The following is a 24,144-nucleotide window of genomic DNA, read 5'->3' as shown; positions in this document are numbered from 1 at the left end:
TTTTATTTTTTAAATTTTATTTCATATGAAACCATTTTGTGACGAGTTCTTCATGTATGCAAGTGTAATAATAAGCTTATATCATGTATACACAGGTATGAGGAATCTTACATTATTTTTCAAATCCTAAAATAAATGTCTCTATTGAGGCTTTAGAAACTAAACAACAAAGACGTGTAGAAATGCTCTCTTCAGTTGGACTTTCTACACCAAATGTATTTGGGTTCCTAAACGAACGATTGTTTTTAGTACCCATAAAATGAAGCAAATGCATTGGTATGCAACACAATTATTATGAGTACAGAATAAAATGAAAACTCGAACAGTGTTTAAAATAATAGGGTTGGTACTTATGCATTTATGCAAGATGAAAATATAAAATACCATGTAAAACACGTGAACTTAATAAAAAAAAAGAAGTTGTTGTTTAATGACCCTTTTGGGGATATTGGGACATTTTGTGTTAATCAACAAGAAAAGACAGTCATGGGTAAAATCTAAGGTCTTCTGTAAATAAAAAGCGTATGTTAGTCGACTTTTTAAACTCAATAAACAAGTTCGTGTTTGTGTTTCAATATCTTTAATCCAGTCATGTTTTCTGTATCAATGGGTTCCACGATTTTTGCGCTTTGGATATCTTTCACATTTAAACTTCCTGACACAAAGTTATTGCCTAAAAAAATCCAGTTTTCTAATCACAGAAATGGAAGCAAGTTAACTCGTACCAACGGAAACTCGTACCATGTTAACTCGTACCAACGTAAAGTCGTACCACTGGGAAGTCGTACCATTAAAAATATATTAAAAAATACGAATCTTTTGTGGTGTTTTTTCTTTCTAAAATTAATAAAAAAAGTTGAATTACTGTAATTTTATACTGGATTTTAATGAAAACTTGGACAAAAATACGTTTTTTTAATTGGTCTTAATTACCTTAATACCCTGCTAATTAAAATATTTGATATTCCTTTGATTGTGTGATCAAATTAATACATTCCTTTGATTATGTGATTATAGTGAACATGGACTATTAGTGCGACCATTAGTGCTTCTTGAATGTTTATTTTTCTATATAAATAAATAAATAAATATATGTAACAATAGTGCCAGTTATCTTTGAAAACATTACTGTATTAATGTAATACCATGTGAAATCTTAAATGTAAAAGGATGATATAGATGTGAATAAAACATAAGGTGTATGTGTATCTCTTGAGAGAAAAAAATAATAATATTTGATGTTTTGTTAATTTTTTATAGATGATTGTTATTGAAATTGTGGTAAATAAAGCATCAAAATAAAATATATATTCTTTGTTATTCTGCCAGTACTACCATTAAGCCTACTGGCCATTCACAATACCATTATTCACAATATAGATGGACAGTCAAACTTATAACTCGTAAATAGAAATAAACTTAAAATATTATGCTGCCAAGTTGCCAACACTACCATTACGTCTACTGGCTATTCACAATAGATGGACAGTCAAACTCATAAAAAGAAATAAACGCCATGGCTAATAAATAATAGCACACAAGACCGTGACACCATAGCAAACGAAAGACTAATTTGAGGATGATTTCAGGTATCATTTACTTTCCTCTGAAGGTGTCACTACTCTTTATCAAAGCAATGCATATCTCACACATTAAATGAACATGACATTACTTCAAATCTTAAAAGAAGTTGTCATATTTTGATAACATTTAATACATAGAAGTAATTAACGACCTTGACTGGCTATGCAACCCTACCTCGATCGGTAATCATTATCTTGTGCAAAAAATTATATATAAAAAAATTCATACTTTTAACATGTTGGTCATAAACAATTTACAACCTTTAAAACACACTAAATTAATTCTTTCGGTGAATAAAATTCCTTTGAGAAACAAAAGAAAAGTATCCAAATCTATTCAATGTAACTGATTTGGAATGATTAAAAATTAAATCCAATGGTTATCAGTATAAGTTTAAAAAAGAATGATTCAAGGGAGACAACAAATCAAATCTGCCAAGGTAATTGTCTATATCTAATACACATATATAATTAGCTACAGATAGGTCATTGTACTTTCAAATTATATACATTTTACAGACTTTATTCATAATTAAACACCAATCAAATGCATTTTAAAATAAGTTGGTACGAGTTAGCAGTGGTACGAGTTTACATTGGTACGAGGTTTATTTTAGTGGTACGAGTTGACGTTGGTACGAGTTTACTTTGGTACGGGTTAACTATAATTCGGATTTACTCGAGGTACAAAACCGAAAATTGAAACAGGAAGTCATAAATGAAACGAAATTTTAACGGTTATCGGTAACGGAAACGAACAAAATCCGTAAATCGTAAATTTTATAAAATAAAAAAAATCGGAGCGGGACGATTTCAGAGGGACGGGCGGGGATGAAAATCTATCAATTAATTTTAATTGGCCTAATCGGTCCTAATTATTAAAAATCTAAATACATGGTTAGATTCAGCATATTGAAGAACCCCATATATTGAATTTTTGTTGAAATCAAACCAAAAAAACGGTTTAATTTTGGACCCCGATTTGGACCAACTTGAAAACTTGGCCCATAATAAAAAAAACTCAGTACATGTTTAGATTCAGCATATCAAAGAACCCCAAGAATTCTATTTTTCTTAAAATCAAACTAAGTTTAATTTTGGACCCTTTGGACCTTAATGTAGACCAATTTGAAAACAGGACCAAAACTTCAGAATCTAAATACACGGTTTGATTTGGTATATCAAAGAACCCCAATAGTTCAATTTTTGATGAAATCAAACAAAGTTTAATTTTGGCCCCTTAAACTCCCAAAATCAATCCAAACCTTTCTTTTGTGGTCATAAACCTTGTGTTAAAATTTCATAGATTTCCATTAACTTATATATACTAAAGTTATTGTGCAAAAACCAAGAAAAATGCTTATTTTGGGACCTGTTTTTGGCCCCTAATTCCTAAACTGTTGGGACTTAAACTCCCAAAATCAATCCCAACCTTCCAAAATTTCATCGATTTCTGTTTACTTATTCTAAAGTTATTGTGCGAAAACCAAGAAAAATGTTATTTGGGCCCTTTTTGGCCCCCAATTCCTAAACTGTTGGGACCAAAACACCCAAAATCAATCCCAACCTTCCTTTTATGGTCATAAACCTTGTGTTTAAATTTCATAGATTTCTATTTACTTTTCTTTTACTAAAGTTAGAGTGTGAAAACCAAATGTCTTTGGACGACGATGACAACGACTACGACGACACCTACGCCAAAGTGATACCAATATAAGACCAAAAAATTTTCAATTTTTGCGGTCGTATAAAAAGTTACAACAATAACCCCCAAAATCAATCCCAATCCTCCCACTGTGGTATGGAACCTTGTGCCACAAATATTCACTCTGGGGTTAAAGCTTTTGAAAATTAAATAACTTCCTTAAACTCTCCTGGATTTCTACTAAACTTGGACAGAGGCTTGTTTTCTAAAAGTAAATTTTGTTAAAAAATCTTGTTTATCCATATTTTACTTATAAATGGATTTAGTTTTCTTCTAGTTTACATACATTCACTCTGTGGTAAAAGTTTTTAAAATTTTAATAACTTTCTTACAATATCCTAAATTTCTACCAAACTTGGACAGAAGCTTTCAATTGTTTAGGATCATATGATAGTATCCAGAATTATATTTTTAAAAAAAACCTTTGTTTATCGTATTTAACTTTAAATGGACTTAGTTTTTTTTTCTGCCAGTTAACATTACATTCACTCTGTGGTTAAAATTTAAAAAATTTTAGTAACTGTCTTGGAGTGAATTTTTGTGGACTCTGCCACAACCACTGACAATGGAATGTAGGATTGCTATGCCTCGCTTTTGCAACAAAAGCCGCAGACCAGACAGAAAACAATGACTTCATGGCTTAAAATTCTCACATAAATGTGCAAGACATCTGTAGTAGCATCGATCTGGTTAAAACATTACAATATGCTAAATTAAAATTTAATGGTTAACCATATGCAAATTCTGAAATAAATCTTCTTGATAGTGTTTAGAAATAAACAAATAAACACTGGAAATTCAAAGGAACCAACTATTGAACAGCAAAATAACTAAACTTACATAAAAACACAATCACCTTTGAAACATTAAGAAATAGCTGTGTCGCAAATGACAAGGGCTGTGTTCAATCGGTCAGTACCACAAGCCCGTCCTTGTTTACTCGATGAGGACATCCCCAAAAGCGACTTATCAACACAACCGGTGCCACTAGTGGAGTAGATTACCCTTCTGAAGTACCTGACATTTTTTCAAAGTTTTCTTTTGGTAAGATTTTATATGTTTTTTTGTTAATTTGTTCTTTCTCACCTTTGTCTTGGAAACTGCTACCTCCTTTTGTGTCAAATAGAATATTCGAATTACAACCCTATTGTTTAGTGGTAAAACAACCTATTACAATATTTGAACATCAATAAACATGTGCTGTCTCTTATTAGGCCAATTAAAATTAATTGATAGATTTTCATCCCCGCCCGCCCCTCTGAAATCGTCCCGCCTCGATTTATTTTATTTTGAAAAATTTACGATTTCCGGATTTTGTTCATTTCCGGTACCGGTAACCGTCAATAATTTCATTTCATTCGAACTTCCTGTTTATAAAATTTCGGTTTTCATATTTCTTGTTTCGAGTACTTTAAAACGATTATGTTGACAAAATCTGCTGCTCAATGATGACAGTATCATCTACGGAGATAGAATATAGAAAGATTACCAGAAGGACATAAAATATTCGGGTTACGAGTATTAAACACGCTGTGTCCAACGCAAATCGCGGCATGTCACAAATTGGAACTTATGATTTCTTTCATCAGAAAATTGTGGATTTATTTAATAATACATTGACTTTGTGTAAGCAAATTTGGCTGTGAATGATTTCCAAAGTGCAAGAATCGTGGAACAAATTGGTAGAAAAAAAAAAGAGTTAAAAAAGTCTCAAACATACACATTGTGTACTAGAAAACCCGTAGATTTACCTATGGCTATTGTTTTTGTTTAAAAACACAAAATACCATTTACAATGTAAGGTAGCAACCATTTGATTTCTGGGGGGGGGGGGGAGGGGCTATGGTTTTTTTTTGGAAAAAAAAAGTTTGTTTCCAGGTTTTGGTGAAAAAAATAATTTGTTTTGGACCCTGAGTAAAAAAATTTGTTTGTTTCACCCTCAGCTGCCACTATATGTAATGCTAAAATTGAAAGAAAAAAATTGTCTTCGGTTTGTCGCTAAAAAAATAGATTGTTCTTCGCCGAAAGCGAAAAAAAAGTTTGCACAGAAAAAAAAACCATAGCCCCCCCCCCCCCCCCCCAGAAAATCAAATGGTTGCTGCCTAATTGTATATGCGTCACTTCTTGCATAACTTGAGAATCTTAAAAGTGCCAACTTAACTATTCCTTGCAGTGTTCATTTCATTCATAATACTTGTGCTGCATACCATTGCATTTGCATAAGTTTATGGGGACTACAAACCATCGCTTAGAGAGCAAAATAAATTTGGAGTTGATAGTCAAATGAATTGAGAATTTCTCCATGGTTTTACTGTTTGCTGAAAATATGTTTCTAAAGTAGCAATTGCATGTAGAACAGTCCGCATTGCAAATCAGAGATGTTTATTCAAGAATTATGTACGATTCTTTATACATGTTTAAACATTTACATGGTATAAGCTAAATTTTGTAATTATAACACTTGCATATAGGCCAATTAAAATTAATTGATAGATTTTCATCCCCGCCCGCCCCTCTGAAATCTTCCCGCCCCGATTTTTTTTATTTTTTAAAAAAAATTACGATTTCCGGATTTTTTTCATTTCCGTTACCGGTAACCGGTAATTTCGTTTCGTGTAAAACTTCCTGTTTTAAATTTCGGTTTTCGTATTTACTTAGAGTATTCTAACTGGATGATTAAGTCGATATATTCTGCTGATCTATGATCACAACATCATTTACCGAGAATACATTAAAAGATTGATTATGAGAAGGGCGTGAAATATTCGCTGTGTCCAAGAACGTAAATCGCCGTACACTCATGATGTCACAAATGACAAATGTTTGCGAGTAAAACACCTTGGATTTATTTTATTTATACAATGACTTTCAAGAAATTTGGACTGTGAAGGAAACCCAAAAGCGTCAGAATTGTGGAACACATTTGACTGGAATAAAGAAATTGACACAAGCATGAACTTTTTAGATTTATGACCGTATATATGGAACCCGTATATATTGAGTTCAGAAAATCGACAAACAGACGCATTTTTAATTTATTTATTTACAGCAAGCTCTTAGAAATAAATTTATCCATGCCTTTCGTATTATTTTTTTTGTAAAAAAAAAAACCCAGCAAACATCCTCTGTCACAATACCCACGATAGAGTCATTATTTAAACAACTCTGTTCTACATTGTAATTATACATTGTATTTGCATCTTGCATATTAAGGACCAATACTATTATTTCAACACTGTTTGAGTTTTCATTTTATTCTGTACTTATCGTACTCGTGTTGCATACCAATGGATTTACTTCATTTTATTCGGACAACAAAACATAGCTTAGAAAGCAAAATATATTTCATGAAGGTAGTCCAACTGAATAGAGCATTTCCTCACATTTCTGCTGTTTACTATAAAATAGGTTTCTAAAGCGGCAATTACATGTAGAACAGTGGTGGCCATTCAGAGATATATACTTGAATACGAATTTGAAAAAGCGGCACCAGCATATGGAGTAAATGTGTCTCAATATTGATACGTTACTATCTATAGAGCTAGCTAAAAGTACATGTACTCTGATTTTGTTGAACGAGGAATACTGCTTTCTCAAAAGTTGCTAAGACAGGGCTATGAATCATCAAATTAAGGTCATCACTCAATTGTATGGTTGTCATCATGAGCTGATTGGCCATTATGACAAAAGTGTGTCAGAAATCATATCTCAGTGATATTCTTCCTCAGTCATAACAAACTTCCATCCTTGAATACCGAACTGAACAAATAAATAACATGACGGGTGCTGTATACGGTACAGGAAATGCTTACCTTTCTGGAGCACCTGATTTCATTCCTGGTTTTTAGTGGAGTTTGTGTTGTTTCCTACTTATTATTTGTAACTGTTGGTGCAAATGTCTTTTGGTTTTATGAGTCTTTGGTTACTCCTTGGTATTGATTGTTATTGTCTTATACATGATACCTAATGGATGTATTTACATGATATAAGCTTATTATTACACTTGCATATATGATCGAATAACACGTGACAAGAAGATTTCATATGAAATAAAATTTAAAAAATAAAATCCTCCCACCCGCTCCATTTTGTTAAAAAATTTGGATGAAAATCTAATAATTAATTTTAGTTGGCCATATATGAAGTTCACGCCACAAGAAGGTTTCAAATTGAATAGAATTTGAAAAATAAAATCCTCCCACCGCCCCATTTTTTTCAAAACTTTGGATGAAAATCTACTTATCAATTTTAGTTGGCCTTAATTAAATCATATTTCACACTTACTCTGTTTATCTTTCTTGGGATTTCTTCGTATCTTTTTGTACAAGAAGAATAAGAACCCTCCAACTAGCACCAATGGAACTGATATGCACAACACTACTACTGCAATACTTTTTTCTTTTTTTGATCCTATTTCTTTTTTTGACTCTGAAATAATATTAAAGGATAAGATTATCAAACAGAAGTTTATTCCAACCATTGCAAAAATGTTTTAAGAAGTAAAATATCAAAAATACCGAACTCCAAGGAAAAAAACAAAAAGTCCTTAACGGTTAACCATGTTAACAAATGCCAAATTCAAAAGCTCAAACATCAAACGAATGCATATGGTAAATGCAGGGCTTTCTAAAGAAGCCCGTAGACGGCAGATTTCCGCCGTTTACGGTGGCTTCAAGTGCAGGTAATATTCCTGACTTGGTACAGGCATTTCCTTGTGTAGAAAATGTTGGATTAAACCTGGTTTTACTAAGAACTCGTCAATTTGCAACACAAATAGTACAAACCACTGTCTCTAAAGACAACTTTGAAAAATTATTACAACTAAAAGGTTTATAAGTATCTAAATTAAGCAGACACATTTGATTTGTTACAGTTCAATTTTTGGACAATCTTCAACTGCAGAAAAAACCCACAAAACAAATGCACGTTCACCTCAGTTATTTTAACGACTAAAAAATAATTCACACATCCAAATGTTTCATTAAAGTGGCATGGGAGTCTAAATTAAAAATGATAGAATTTGTTCATACTTTGTAACCAGATGCTCCGCAGGGCGCAGCTTTATACGACCGCAGAGGTTGAACCCTGAACGGTTGGGGCAAGTATGGACACAACATTCAAGCTGGATTCAGCTCTAAATTTGGATTGTGATTAAATAGTTGACAATTCACTATGCTGTTGAATATTAATCCTCTCAAAAAAATTTTTGAAGAAGTTCTTTTATTTATGAAATTGGAAATGAAAAAAATTGAACCCCCCCCCCCCCCAATTTTTTTCTTCACATCTCCCTTTCCCTTATTCCAAAACTGATCTCAATTCAAATTTTTAATGGAGTTTGCAACAATAACTACTCATTTAAATACATATTAAAATGTAAAAAAAGTGCTTCAAATTTTTACCTTGTCTAGGGATTCATGAGGATCACTAAATGGTAAAGATTGTTTTAATTTATCAGTTGGTAGTAAAAGTGAATATACATTGTATATTGTATAAAACAATGATTTAAGTTGATTCAACTACTATTCTGGACATAGAAAGATAACTCCAATTGAAAATATTTGCTATTGCACAATACTGTGCAATTGAAGATTGCTTGCTATTGCTGAAAACTGTGCAATTGAAAATTTCTTGCTATTGCACAATACTTTATATAAAATTTTGGATCCTGATTTGGACCAACTTGAAAACTACGCCCATAATCAAAAATCTAAGTACATGTTTAGATTCAGCAAATCAAAGAAGCCCAAGAATTCATTTTTTGTTAAAATCAAACTTAAGTTTATTTTTGGAACCTTTGGACTTTAATGTAGACCAATTTGAAAACAGGACCAAAAATTAAAAATCTACATACACAGTTAAATTTGGCATATCAAAGACCCCCAATTATTCAATTTTTGATGAACTCGAACAAAGTTTAATTTTGGACCCCGATTTGGACCAACTTGAAAACTGGGCCAATAATCAAAAATCTAAGTACATTTTTAGATTCAGCATATCAAAGAACCCCAAGGATTCCATTTTTGTTAAAATCAAACTAAGTTTAATTTTGGACCCTTTGGACCTTAATGTAGACCAATTTGAAAACGGGACCAAAAATTGAGAATCTACATACACAGTTATATTTGGCATATTAAAGAACCCCAATTATTCAATTTATGATGAAATCAAACAAAGTTTAATTTTGGACCCTTTGGACCCCTTATTCCTTAACTGTTGGGACCAAAACTTCCAAAATCAATCCCAACCTTCCTTTTATTGTCATAAACCTTGTGTTTAAATTTCATAGATTTCTATTTACTTATACCAAAGTTATGGTGCAAAAACCAAAAATAATGCTTATTTGGGCCCCTTTTTGGCCCCTTATTCCTTAACTGTTTGGACCTCAATTTCCAAAATCAATCCCAACCTTCCTTTTGTAGTCATAAACCTTGTGTTTAAATTTCATTGATATTTATTTACTTATACTAAAGTTATTGTGAGAAAACCAAGAATAATGCTTATTTGGGCCCTTTTTTGGCCCCTAATTCCTTAACTGTTGAAACCAAAACTCCCAAAATCAATCCCAACCTTTCATTTGTGGTCATAAACCTTGTGTCAATATTTCATAGATTTCTATTTATTTAAACTAAAGTTAAAGTGCAAAAACCAAGAAAATGCTTATTTGGGCCCTTTTTGGCCCCCAATTCCTAAACTGTTGGGACCAAAACTTCCAAAATCAATCCCAACCTCTCTTTTGTGGTCATAAACCTTGTGTTAAAATTTCATAGATTTCTATTCACTTTTACTTAAGTTAGAGTGCCAAAACTAAAAGTATTCGGACGACGACGCAGACGACGACGCCAACTTGATACCAATATGATACCAACTTTATTCTAGATACCCTAGGAATCAATCAGATGAAGTTTGGTTTGAATTGGTTCAGTAGTTTCAGAGGAGAAGATCTTTGAAATAGTTTACGACGACGACGACGACAGACGACGACGAAGACGGACGGACAACAATGGACGCCAAGTGATGGCAAAAGCTCACATTTCCTTTTGGAAAAACAGCAAAATTTCCTTAAAATTACCATTTCAGGGGCAGCAACCCAACAACGGGTTGTCCGATTCTTCTGAAAATTTCAGGGCAGATAGATCTTGACCTGATTAACAATTTTTACCCATGTCAGATTTGCTTTGGTTTTTGAGTTATAAGCCAAAAACTGCATTTTACCCCTATGATCTATTTTTAGCCATGGCGGCCATCTTGGTTGGTTGGCCGGGTCACCGGACACATTTTTTAAACTAGATACCCCAATGATGATTTTGGCCAAGTTTGGTTTAATTTGGCCCAGTAGTTTCAGAGGAGAAGATTTTTGTAAAATTTAATGACGCAGGATGACGACGGACGCAGGACGACGACAGACGCAGGACGACGACAGACGCAGGACGACAATGGATGCCGGACGCCAAGTGATGGGAAAAGCTCACTTGGCCCTTTGGGCCAGGTGAGCTAAAAATCTAAATACATGTTTAGATTCAGCATATCAATGAACCCCAAGAATTCAATTTTTGTTAAAATCAAACTAAGTTTAATTTTGGACCCTTTGGACCTTAATGTGGAACCAGTTGAAAAAAAATCTTAAATACACGGTTAATAGATTCCACATATCAAAGAACCTCAATAATTCATTTTTTTATGAAATCAAACAAAGTTTTATCATGTAAATATTGCTCAAACCACAACAATTTATACCCATGAATTAAAGTACTTTCACAGTATATATAAAGTATAAGCATACAGGTCTTCTACCTTCTAAATATCAAGCTTTTAAGAAGTTAGTAAATGCCTTAGCCGCAGCAGAATCACTATTTATCTGTGACTTCTGCTACACAAGTCGTAGGCTTGACAAAAATTGTTGATGCATTACTTACAGTATCTGAGATACAGTCTTAACCACGAAATTTGGATTTGAACAAAATTGTTTAAATTTGTAAAAGACACAGTTAAGCTTTAAAAAAACTCTGTAATATTGTGAATATTAGCCGACAGTGTTCTCCCAAGGTCGTTTTAGCGTCGCGGTACCGCGACGCTATATTTTCTTCCCGTGACGCTATAATAATTTCCGTGACGCTATAATTATTTTCAGGATGTTATTTTTCTCATCCTAAATTTTGAACTTTCATCTAATTACCGCTTATGATCATAAAAAAATATATCACCTTTAATTACAATCCCCTCAAGTCGGACAATAGAGGCAATTTTGAGCGATTTAATAGGTGTTAATTGCCCTTTGGGCCATAACTGTTTGGATATGAATACCCCAAGCTGTCACTTGTGACATAATTAATACCACGTGGTCTGCAATCGTTAATTTTGACAAAGAGAAAATGTAATCAGAAAATCATACAAAAAATTGAAATATTTGTTTGTGAAATGAAAATTCAACAAAAACAAACAATTTTTCTCTTTTAAAAAGAGGTTGAGTCTTATCTTTTATGACTTTCAAAATATTAGTATTACTTTCTTTCTCTTCCTATTACTTTCTGTAAATCGAGAGTGCAAATTTTGATTTTGAGCTAAATAAGTTTTGCAGAAATGCAAAAAGATACGATACATACTTCAGATGCAATAAAATCATCATCTTTTAATCATACAAACCTAGACACTGTTTGAGCAGAGTGTTGTAAGGCAGTTGTATGCTGTTGTTGGATGCATCATGACACACAATGGATAAGTTCTGTCCACAACCTTCTTCCATTAATTTGTATTCAAATGTAATATTTCCTCTATAGAAGTAACTAGCAAAATTCTGGAATACTTTTTGTGGTTTGATAAGAACATCTTTCTGCAAACCAATAAAATAATAATTTTAAACTAGAGGCTCTCAAGATCCTGTGTCGCTCACCTTGGTCTATGTGAATATTAAACAATGGACACAGATGGATTCATGTCAAAATTGTGTTTTGGTGATGGTGATGTGTTGTAGATCTTACTTTACTAAACATTCTTGCTGCTTACAATTATCTCTATCTTTAACAGTACTTTCTGTGGAAAATGTTATTGAAAATCTTCAAATATTAAGAAAATTGTTAAAAATTGACTATGAAGGGCAATTACTCCTTAGGGGGTCAATTGACTATTTTGGTAATAGTGACTTATTTTTAGTTCTTACTTTGCTGTACATTATTGCTGTTTACAGTTTATCTCTATCTATAATAATATTCAAGATAACAAAAAAACAGCAAAATTTCCTCAAAATTACCAATTCAGGGGCAGCAACTTACAACTGATTATCCAATTCATCTGAAAATTCCAGGGCAGATAGATCGTGACCTGATCAACAATTTTACTGCCTGTCAGATTTGCTCTTAATGCTTTGGTTTTTGAGTTATAAGCCAAAAACTGCATTTTACCCCCATGTTCTATTTTTAGCCATGGCAGCCATCTTGGTTTGTTGGCCGAGTTACCGGACACATTTTTTTAACTAAATACCCCAATTATGGCTAAGTTTGGTTAAATTTGGCCCAGTAGTTTCAGAGGAGAAGATTTTTCTAAAAGATTACTAAGATTTACGAAAAAATGGTTAAAAATTGATTATAAAGGGCAATAACTCCTAAAATGGTCAACTGACCATTTTGGTCAAGTTGACTTATTTGTAGATCTTACTTTGCTGAACATTATTGCTGTTTACAGTTTATCTCTATCTATAATAATATTCAAGATAATAACCAAAAACAGCAAAATTTCCTTAAAATTACCAATTCAGGGGCAGTAACCCAACAACAGAATGTCCGATTCATCTGAAAATTTCAGGGCAGATAGATCTTGACCTGATTAACAATTTTACCTCCTGTCAGATTTGCTCTAAATGCTTTGGTTTTTGAGTTATAAGCCAAAACCTGCATTTTACCCCTATGTTCTATTTTTAGCCATGGCGGCCATCTTGGTTGGTTGGCCGGGTCATGCCACACATTTTTTAAACTAGATACCCCAAAAATGATTGTGGTCAAGTTTGGATTAATTTGTCCCAGTAGTTTCAGAGGAGAAGATTTTTGTAAAAGATAACTAAGATTTACGAAAAATGGTTAAAAATGGACTAAAAAGGGCCATTACTCCTAAAGGGGTCAACTGACCATTTCAGTCACTTTGCCTTATTTGTAAATCTTACTGTGCTGAACATTATTGCTGTTTACAGTTTATCTCTATCTATAATAATATTCAAGATAATAACCAAAAGTAGCAAAATTTCCTTAAAATTATCAATTCAGGGGCAGTAACCCAACAACGGGTTGTCCGATTCATCTGAAAACATTAGGGCAGATAGATCGTGACCTAATTCTTTTTACTCACGTTAGATTTGCTCTAAAAGCTTTGGTTTTTGAGTTATAAGCCAAAACCTGCATTTTACCCCTATGTTCTATTTTTAGCCATGGCGGCCATCTTGGATGGTTGGCCAGGTCAAGCCACACATTTTTTAAACTAGATACCCCAATGATGATTGTGGCCAAGTTTGGATTAATTTAGCCCAGTAGTTTCAGAGGAGAAGATTTTTGTAAAAGATAACTAAGATTTACGAAAAATGGTTAAAAATGGACTAAAAAGGGCAATAACTCCTAAAGGGGTCAACTGACCATTTCGGTCACGTTGACTTATTTGTAAATCTTACTTTGCTGAACATTATTGCTGTTTACAGTTTATCTCTATCTATAATAATATTCAAGATAATAACCAAAAACAGCAAAATTTCCTTAAAATTATCAGTTCAGGGGCAGCAACCCAACAACGGGTTGTCCGATTCATCTGAAAATTTCAGGGCACATAGATCTTGACCTGATAAACAATTTTACCCCATGTCAGATTTGCTCTAAATGCTTTGGTTTTTGAGTTATAAGCCAAAAACTGCATTTTACCCTATGTTCTATTTTTAGCCATGGCGGCCATCTTGGTTGGTTGGCCGGGTCACGCCACACATTTTTTAAACTAGATACCCTAATGATGATTGTGGCCAAGTTTGGTTTAATTTGGCCCAGTAGTTTCAGAGGAGAAGATTTTTGTAAAAGTTAACGACGACGGACGACGACGACGGACGACGGACAACGACGGACGCCGGACGCAAAGTGATGGGAAAAGCTCACTTGGCCCTTCGGGCCAGGTGAGCTAAAAAGCATATAGGGAGATACGGATTGAGTGAGTGATGATTGGCCGACGCAAAAAAAGGCTATATTGGGACGATACGTAGTAACCAATTATTTGTAAATTTAAGCCTAGTGCTGTTTTCCTGGTACCTTTAAAGGGAAATTCCGCGATTTTTTACTTATCATCTAATTATGTTCATCTTAACATAAAAAACACATTTGCAAAGTTTTAAATTTATATTCCTTCTAATACCGGAGAAAATCAAGTATTTGTAACTTTTTTGGTTGAATTCTCGAGTGGGTCGTGACGTATTAGCCCGATTTATTGAATTCTGGGAAAAAATAAAATCTGTTTAACTCTTATAGCTTATCGACAATATACGTAATTAAAAGCGCACAGCTGACGAATGGTCGAAGTTATAAACCACAATATAAGAATGAACGAAAGTGAATATGCATATATATACCGTTTTGTATTGATTGAATTAAACTCCTATAAAATTATCTCTAGTAAATGTTTTTGAATAAATTTAATTAATTATTGTTGAGATTTTTTTCATAAATTATTTATTGAACATTTTTACTGATATTGAAGTGAACTGAAAATATTTCAGTTCTATTTACCGTTATTGTTTTGATAATCATTTCAATGCAACTAATGTGTGAGCAGAGTGTGTATATTATTTTGTAAAGGTCACTGTATATTTCTCGGCTTGAGGTCAATTCGTTTACCTTGTAGCTATTTAGCCGCAGGTGTGAGTTCAAGCGTACACAGGTATAAATGTTGTTATTTGGAAAGGATAAATAGAAAGGATTAGAGTATATGCTGTCATGATGTTAATACACTAAGATTAAATACACGATGAGAATAAAGATACAATAATTAAATTGTGTAAATTAATTGAAAATAAAATTCAGATTCGTAATTCCGAAAGTGTATAAAAATAAAAGGAAACAATTTTTGATTACTTTCTTAGCGGCAATTGGCGTAAAGATTCAAATATGAAGCAAAAAATAGTAGTTTTAATCTTTAATAAAAACTAAATGCAATATTACCCAATTTGATATACCATTGTACATCTGTTTGATATCATTGACTTTACCGGAATTTCTTAACTTGTATTCAAATCTGGCTGTGTTTAAATGCTAATAAAACTATTGCAATTTTAAAGTTTTTAATTGACAAAGAAATACAACATACAACATGCATAATTTTTTTTTAGTTTCTTTTTAACATTTTATTCTTACATAATTAAATTCATTTGACAATCATTTACACGAACTTTTTGTGAAAAGAATACTAATTATCTAAGCTAAGGCATTATATCTTTTGAGGATTTTTGAGGATTTTTTTTAAAATTCTATGATAATAGTTGTGCAATGTTGAACATGATAGCCGTCATTAATCCAAATAAGTAATACAGTAGTTGTAATAAAAGTTATACTTTAGTCATGCATTACAGATATTGACGAATTTATAATAGTTCGTTCATACATCGTTGTTCATGAAACAATCATTATTAGTATACATGTAAGTTTCCTGACGTATAAGAGCCATTGAGGATGAGCTCCAGAGAAATCAGACTAGTTGCGTTTCGTTCGTTTGTTTGTTGGGAAAGGAGAGGAAATGCAACCGCTTGTACAGATAAACGACAGAATTACCATACAAGCATTTATAGTCAACACAATCAGAAAGAGTTCCCATCGTTAGACGGGGAATATGAAGGCTTCCAAGAATGAACAAGTGACATGTCTAACTCTGAACAGTTAGAGAACAGACTATCGACATCGAACGCTTGTTCTTGATATTTGAAACTGTATGCATATATATACGTATACGTTTATGATATAGTGATGAGTTCTGACAAAAACTAAATTCCTTCATGGTTATATCTTGCCATACGTTTATATTGGTTTGTAAGGTGATTACTCAAAATCGTTATTTGAAAATCCTGTTTGTGAGATGTAGATTCATTTCAATACAGAAATTTCGTCTATATATTTCACAAGTGTATAACACGGAGAAGCTCTGAAGGTTCATTACTCCCATTTTGTTTGGGTGTGAACCATCGATGTTTACAGCAATATCAAGGAATAAGGTGATGATGGTAGAAAGAACTATGGGCGTCATGTGGCAAATATTACATGCATATCGGACAATGAGTTGTCAATCTGTATGAAAAGTTTTCCAATACAACCATATTATTGAGAAGGAATGTTTACATGCTATACTCTCGTACTAGTATTACAGGGTTCTTGTGGCGTTCACCTTAGACACACATCGTTTTAACGATGTTTAAAAAAAGACAGAACCAATTTAATGTCATATTTCCCTATTTTTTAAATATAACTAAAATTCTTTTATCTGACAAGAATATCCCTATTTAGCGAACAAGTAATTTATTCTTTTTTCGGTTATTGAATACCAAGAAAGAAAATAAATCCCGAAATTAATTTGAAACTTTGATACTCAAAAGTTTCCCAGCAAAATATTCACATCCCCTGGGGATAATTAGTGTTCGTCCAGTGGCATATATAACAATTGTGATGACGAATTCCTTCCTTTGTTTGAGAACAATCTTATTGAAAAATAAATCTGTGATTTTCCTAGGTCCACAGCTTCAATGAACCAAAGCAAAAGTTATACATCGACCTGTATTTAAATCAAATTGGTTCTCTTCTTCTTTTGGTATACAACTGTAGTCTATCGACATTCGATGATTATATACTGTTGGCATACGTTGGCTAGTCTATTTACAACACTTTTACCCCTATTTATTCAAAATATATGTTTTTTTCTTATGTTCAATGTATACACGTATATATTTTAAATTGCGCTATAGTTCCGTAACTTTATATCCAGTCGTATAAACGAATCGTCGGCAAGTGCGTACATTTTTTTAAATCAATATTTCTGGTCTGTTCCAATCTGTCCTTCACTATTGACAATGACTATATATTACATTTTCCCAAATTCACCCTTGGAAAAAATATTTAAATAGATTTTAATTTCATCAAATCTTATTTTTTGGGTATTATTTATATATTATGAATTATATTCTTTACACCAGAAATGTTATTTATAAACAAGCGTATGAGTTTAGTAATGACAAGTAAGACAGAGTTGTATATTATACATCTGATAGTTCAAAATGGAAAGTTATAAGTTATAAGTTATCAGCCGTGTACACTGATCAATACCTGCAGAAGTGAAACGATGCATGAACTTGCAAGCCCGACAGGAAATCGCTTGAATACCTGGACGTGTCACCTCACACCCCTCACAATACCTTTGGAAGTAATACCTTTAGCCATGCTGGTGATCAGATAAGGGAAGATCAAAATATATTTGAAAAAAGTTTATTACTTTAAAGAATTATGAACAAATTAGATTTTCGAAAACAATTTTCACGGAACACTTATTTATGATTTCAACTTTGACTTTTCACCTAATTCCAATATCAACAGTTTAAAAACAACAGACCATGGTAATTTAAAAAAAGTAAGAATATTTTCCGTATCAAGTTAGTTAGTCGTATTAAACAACCGTACGATTGACAAGATATCGACACGCAATTACGACTACATCGGTTACTGTAGTTTTGTTTCTTTGTGGTTTATAGACATATCGTTTTTATTCATCGGGAAAGAAGACAAGATGGCGGATCTCGGAGAATTGATACTCTAAATTTAAAATCGATGGTGATCGCTTATCTAGCGGAATAAAACTTTAATATCTATGAATTTGAACATTTTTATACAGAATGAACATAATATCAATTTTTGATTTTTTTGCGAAGTTTCCCTTTAAGACTGCTCAAAATGATTCATAGCAAAGATATGTGCACAACCTATTGCGGACATTTTCTGTATTGTTATGAGTTACAATTTATGACTAAAATCAGCAAAGACCCATGCAGGGATGGGGTCGATTACTTTAAAATGTAAAGTCGCAGGATCACTATCCCTATGTTGAGCTTTCCTTTCAGTTTAGGACAAGTCTGGCAAATATGACCGTTTCTGGACCATGCGATGCAACAGTTAAACAAGCTCATGCAGTAATGTGATTTTAACCCATCTTTTTTTTTTAAAAAGGGCTAAAAGGCATCAAAGATTAAATTAATTTATCTCAAACTATATGGTTTTTATATTTGAGGTACTTGTCATTTTAAATAATATAAAATGTTTCGCTGAGCACAGCCTGATATGACCAGGAGGTCAAAACCTGAACAGTTGGGGCAAATTTGGACACAGTATTCAAGCTTGATACTGTCTAAATTTGGATTGTGATAAAATTTATAACATAATATATTATATTAATAACGGCTTCTGACACAAAATAAATGTAGTCAAAGATCTTACAATTATTTAGCGCAATACATTGTACTGTGCAATTGAAAATTTCTTCTTGGACATGTTGAAACTTTTCAAAAATTCGATATTTGAAAAATTTTGAAAAAAAGATATGAATAAAACTAGAGGCTCTAAAGAGCCTGTGTCGCTCACCTTGGTCTATGTAAATTTATTAAACAAAGGAAGCAGATGGATTCATGACAAAATTGTGTTTTGGTGATGGTGATGTGTTTGTACATCTTACTTTACTAAACAGTCTTGCTGCTTACAATTATCTCTATCTATAATGAACTTGGCCCAGTAGTTTCAGGGGAAAATGTTAATAAAAATTTACAAATTTTATGAAAATTGTTAATAATTGACTAGAAAAGGACAATAACTCCTTAGGGGGTCAATTGACCATTTCGGTCATGTTGACTTATTTGTAAATCTTACTTTGTTGAACATTATTGCTGTTTACAGTTTATCTCTATCTATAATAATATTCAAGATAATAACCAAAAACAGCAAAATTTCCTTAAAATACCTATTCAGGGGCAGCAACCCAACAACGGGTTGTCTGATTCATCTGAAAAGGCAGGCAGATACAGTGTTCCAGCTAGGCCGTTTTCAGAGGGCGCGGCGCCCGCCCTTTTCCGAGTGGCGCCCTGTGCCCTTTTTACAGTTTCCAGGGCGCCCTGCCTTTTTTGAAGATCGATTGCATATTAATTTGCGTATTGATATGATACGCTAATTACTAAATTTTACCTGGGGAAAAGATTATGACTTTGTTTACCACCCCAAGCTAATCAATGGTTACAACTGGTGTCATAATCTGTTGTTATAGGTAATCCGTTTATCGGATGGGTCATTAATGATCCTCAACATTAATTCGTTCAAATAGAATCGGTCAGTCGGCAATTATCTTTGAAGAAATGTGGATACAACAACTTGGGCACAATTTGCGATGTTTACCGTAGTTTCATGGAAGAAACGTAATGGCAGAAAGTTGGAAAACCATTATAAACTCGTTGAAGACATTGTTTTACTTGTTTTCTGTAAAATAAACAGAAAATTCAGACGTATTTGTCATTGACTGCCTTCATTTTTGATACGAAAATAACAAAATCGGCTGCCATATTGTGATCATATTACATCATATTTACGTACTGTTTATAATCCTCCAAAGAAGGAGCACACCCGAATAAAGAAAGATAACTCAATCTGATTTTTTTCCTAGCATTGAGTAACCCATTTACATATTCTAAAATGTGTCTCCATACTTCTTGCTTAAGAATATATATGTTTAGGTATTTATTTTGAGTTATGGGAAAAGTTAAAGAGGGTCTTAGTAGCAGTGTTGGTAGGGTGCCTTGGTCATCTTTTTCTGTATTCTTTATTTTTGATACTATTTTTCACTGTTGCTTTATATCCTAAAATTGTGAATTTACTGAGCACAGCTGTTTTGTGCTGTATTGCCATCAAGCACAGCAGGGGTAGAAAGGTGAAACTGGTAAAATGTGGAAGACCATAGAAACAGTATGAAACAGATCTCCTTTCAAAACATACTGCATATAAAGTTCAACTGTGCCAAGCAATGATAAAAAAACTTGTGTGACAAGCTGCTTGACAAGTTTTTCAGCCTTAAAAGTAGAAAGATAGAGTTCTATATGGGCTAAAGATGTTGTTCTTGTATAACCTGTGATTCAACGAATAAACACAAATGTTTGATTAACATCTTTTATTAAAATATGCCCTTTTCATATTATCATAACGCGCGTTAAATGCCCTTTTTCAGGATTGGCACCCTGCCCTTTTGAAAACCTAGCTGGAACACTGAGATAGATCTTGACCAAATAAACAATTTTATCCCATGTCAGATTTGCTCTAAATGCTTTGGTTTTTGAGTTATAAGCCAAAAACTGCATTTTACCCTTATGTTCTATTTTTAGCTGTGGCGGCCATCTAGATTTGATGGCCAGGTCACCGGACACATTTTTTAAATTATATACACCAAAGATGATTGTGGCCAAGTTTGGATTAATTTGGCCCAGTAGTTTCAGAGAAGAAGATTTCTGTCAAAGATAACTAAGATTTACGAAAAATGGTTAAAAATTGACTATAAAGGGCAATAACTCCTAAAGGGGTCAACTGACCATTTCGGTCAAGTTGACTTATTTGTAAATCTTACTTTGCTGAACATTATTGCTGTTTACAGTTTATCTATATCTATAATAATATTTAAGATAATAACCAAAAACAGCAAAATTTCCTTAAAATTACTGATTCAGGGGCAGTAACCCAATAACGGGTTGTGTGATTCATCTGAAAATTTCAGGGCAGATAGATCTTGACCTAATAAACAATTTTATCCATGTCAGATTTGCTCTAAATGCTTTGGTTTTTGAGTTATAAGCCAAAAACTGCATTTTACCCCTATGTTCTATTTTTAGCCGTGGCGGCCATCTTAATTTGATCGCCGTGTCACCGGACACATTTTTAAAATAGATACCTCCAACATGATTGTGGCTAAGTTTGGATTAATTTGTCCCAGTAGTTTCAGAGGAGAAGATTTTTGTGAAAGATAACCAAGATTTACGAAAAATGGTTAAAAATGGACTAAAAAACATGAAAAGGGCAATAACTCCTAATGGGGTCAACTGACCATTTCGGTCACGTTGACTTATTTGTAAATCTTACTTTGCTGAACATTATTACTGTTTACAGTTTATCTATATCTATAACTAGAGGCTCTAAAGAGCCTGTGTCGCTCACCTTGGTCTATGTGAATATTAAAGGAAGCAGATGGATTCATGACAAAATTGTGTTTTGGTGATGGTGATGTGTTTGTACATCTTACTTTACTGAACATTCTTGCTGCTTAAAATTATCTCTATCTATAATGAACTTGGCCCATTAGTTTCAGTGGAAAATGTTAGTAAAAATTTACAAATTTTATGAAAATTGTTAAAAATTGACTATAAAGAACAATAACTCCTAAGGGGGTCAATTGACCATTTCGGTCATGTTGACTAATTAGTAAATCTTACTTTGCTGAACATTATTGTTGTTTACAGTTTATCTCTATCAATAATAATATTCAAGATAATGACCAAAAACAGCAAAATTTCCTTATAACTAACAATTCAGGGTCAGCAACCCAACAACGGGTTGTCCGATTCATCTAAAAATTTCAGAGCAGATAAATGTTGACCTGATAAACAATTTTACCCCATGTCAGATTTGCTCTAAATGCTTTGGGTTTTGAGTTACAAGCCAAAAACTGCATTTTACCCCATGTTCTATTTTTAGCCATAGTGGCCATCTTGGTTGGATGGCCGGGTCACCGGACACATTTTTCAAACTACTAACCCAAAAGATGATTGTGGCCAAGTTTGGATTAATTTGGCCCAGTAGTTTCAGAGGAGAAGATTTTTGTAAAAGATTACTAAGATTTACGAAAAATGGTTAAAAATTGACTATAAAGGGCAATAACTCCTAAAGGGGTCAACTGACCATTTCAGTCATGTTGACTTATTTGTAAATCTTACTTTGGTGAACATTATTGCTGTTTACAGTTTATCTCTGTCTATAATAATATTCATGATAATAACCAAAAAAAGAAAAATTTCCTTAAAATTACTAATTCAGGGCCAGCAACCCAACAACGGGTTGTCCGATTCATCTGAAAATTTCAGGGCAGATAGATCTTGAACTGATAAACAATTTTACCCAATGTCAGATTTGTTCTAAATGCTTTGGGTTTTGAGTTATAAGCCAAAAACTGCATTTTACCCCATGTTCTATTTTTAGCCATGGCTGCCATCTTGGTTTGATGGCCGGGTCACCGGACACATTTTTCAAAATACTAACCCAAAAGATGATTGTGGCCAAGTTTGGATTAATTTGGCCCAGTAGTTTCAGAGGAGAAGATTTTTGTAAAATATTACTAAGATTTACGAAAAATGGTTAAAAATTGACTATAAAGGGCAATAACTCCTAAAGGGGTCAACTGACCATTTCAGTCATGTTGACTTATTTGTAAATCTTACTTTGCTGAACATTATTGCTGTTTACTGTTTATCTCTATCTATAATAATATTCAAGATAATAACCAAAAACAGCAAAATTTCCTTAAAATTACTAATTCAGGGGCAGCAACCCAACAACGGGTTATCCGATTCATCTGAAAATTTTAGAGCAGATAGATCTTCACCTGTTTAACAATTCTACCCCATGTCAGATTTGCTCTAAATGCTTTGGTTTTTGAGTTATAAGCCAAAAACTGCATTTTACCCCTATGTTCTATTTTTAGCCGTGGCGGCCATCTTGGTTGGTTGGCGGGGTCACCGGACACATTTTTTAAAGTAGATACCCCAATGATGATTGTGGCCAAGTTTGATTAAATTTGGCTTAGTAGTTTCAGAGGAGAAGATTTTTGTAAAAGTTAACGACGACGGACGCAGGACGACGCCGGACGCCAAGTGATGGGAAAAGCTCACTTGGCCCTTCGGGCCAGGTGAGCTAATAATATTCAAGATAATAACCAAAAACAGCAAAATTTCCTTAAAATTATCAATTCAGGGGAAGCAACCCAACAACGGGTTGTTCCATTCATCTGAAAATTTCAGGGCAAATAGATCTCGACTTGATAAACAATTTTACCACATGTCAGATTTGCTCTGAATGCATTGGTTTTCGAGTTATAAGCCAAAAACTGCATTTTACCCCATATGTTCTATTTTTAGCCATGGCGGCCATCTTGGTTGGTTGGCCGGGTCACCGTTCACAATTTTTAAACTAGATACCCCAATAATAATTGTGGCCAAGTTTGGTAAAAATTGGCCCAGTAGGTTTCAGAGGAGAAGATTTTTTGTAAAAGCTAACGACGGACGACGACGGACGCTGGACGCCAAGGGCCAGGTGAGCTTAAAATGAAAAAAAATCCCCCCACCCAACAAATTAACTTCTGGATACTATCTTCTAATCATAAACAAGCTTCTGTCCAAGTTAAGTAAAAATCCAGGATAGTTTAAGAGACTTTTAAAGAGAGACGACAGAAAGTAGGATCCCTATGTCTCACTTTTCGACAAAAGTCGAAGGCTCAACAAAAATTTTGATAGAGATAAAAGATATATTTTGGTTCTTTCATTTGAACATGAAGAAATATATATACAACACTATGGCTTAGTTTTTGGTATAAATGTTGAGTTATCTGGTTTGTTTTAAATGTTTTACAAAAAGGAATCAACTTTATCATTAGCATTATTATTAATGATGTTTTTATTTATGTCTGTGTATAATATGATGCTTTTTATGATGATTAGTTTTAATAATGTATCCATATTCAGTAACAAAAATAAACTGAATATATGATAATTAGGATAAAACACATTTATATAATCCT

General features: G+C 33.1%; 2 protein-coding genes across 2 annotated transcripts in view; one reads left to right on the top strand and one right to left on the bottom strand.

The window, feature by feature from the left end:
- LOC139523969 (neuralized-like protein 2) overlaps positions 1–24,144 on the top strand; it is a 220,610-nt gene that overhangs the window by 111,517 nt on the left and 84,949 nt on the right. The gene's annotated exons all lie outside the window — the stretch shown is intronic.
- LOC139522595 (uncharacterized) overlaps positions 1–24,144 on the bottom strand; it is a 57,063-nt gene that overhangs the window by 13,746 nt on the left and 19,173 nt on the right. Inside the window, exons 4-5 of the mRNA XM_071316060.1 lie at positions 11,929–12,115; positions 7,573–7,716 (exon numbers count right to left, since the gene is read on the bottom strand). Coding sequence (XP_071172161.1) covers positions 7,573–7,716; positions 11,929–12,115 — 331 coding nt within the window. The remainder of the gene's footprint in view (positions 1–7,572; positions 7,717–11,928; positions 12,116–24,144) is intronic.

The sequence above is a fragment of the Mytilus edulis genome, chromosome 5 (genome assembly GCF_963676685.1).
Source record: "Mytilus edulis chromosome 5, xbMytEdul2.2, whole genome shotgun sequence".
Lineage (NCBI taxonomy): Eukaryota > Metazoa > Mollusca > Bivalvia > Mytilida > Mytilidae > Mytilus > Mytilus edulis.
This window is presented reverse-complemented; position numbering and strand designations above follow the sequence as displayed.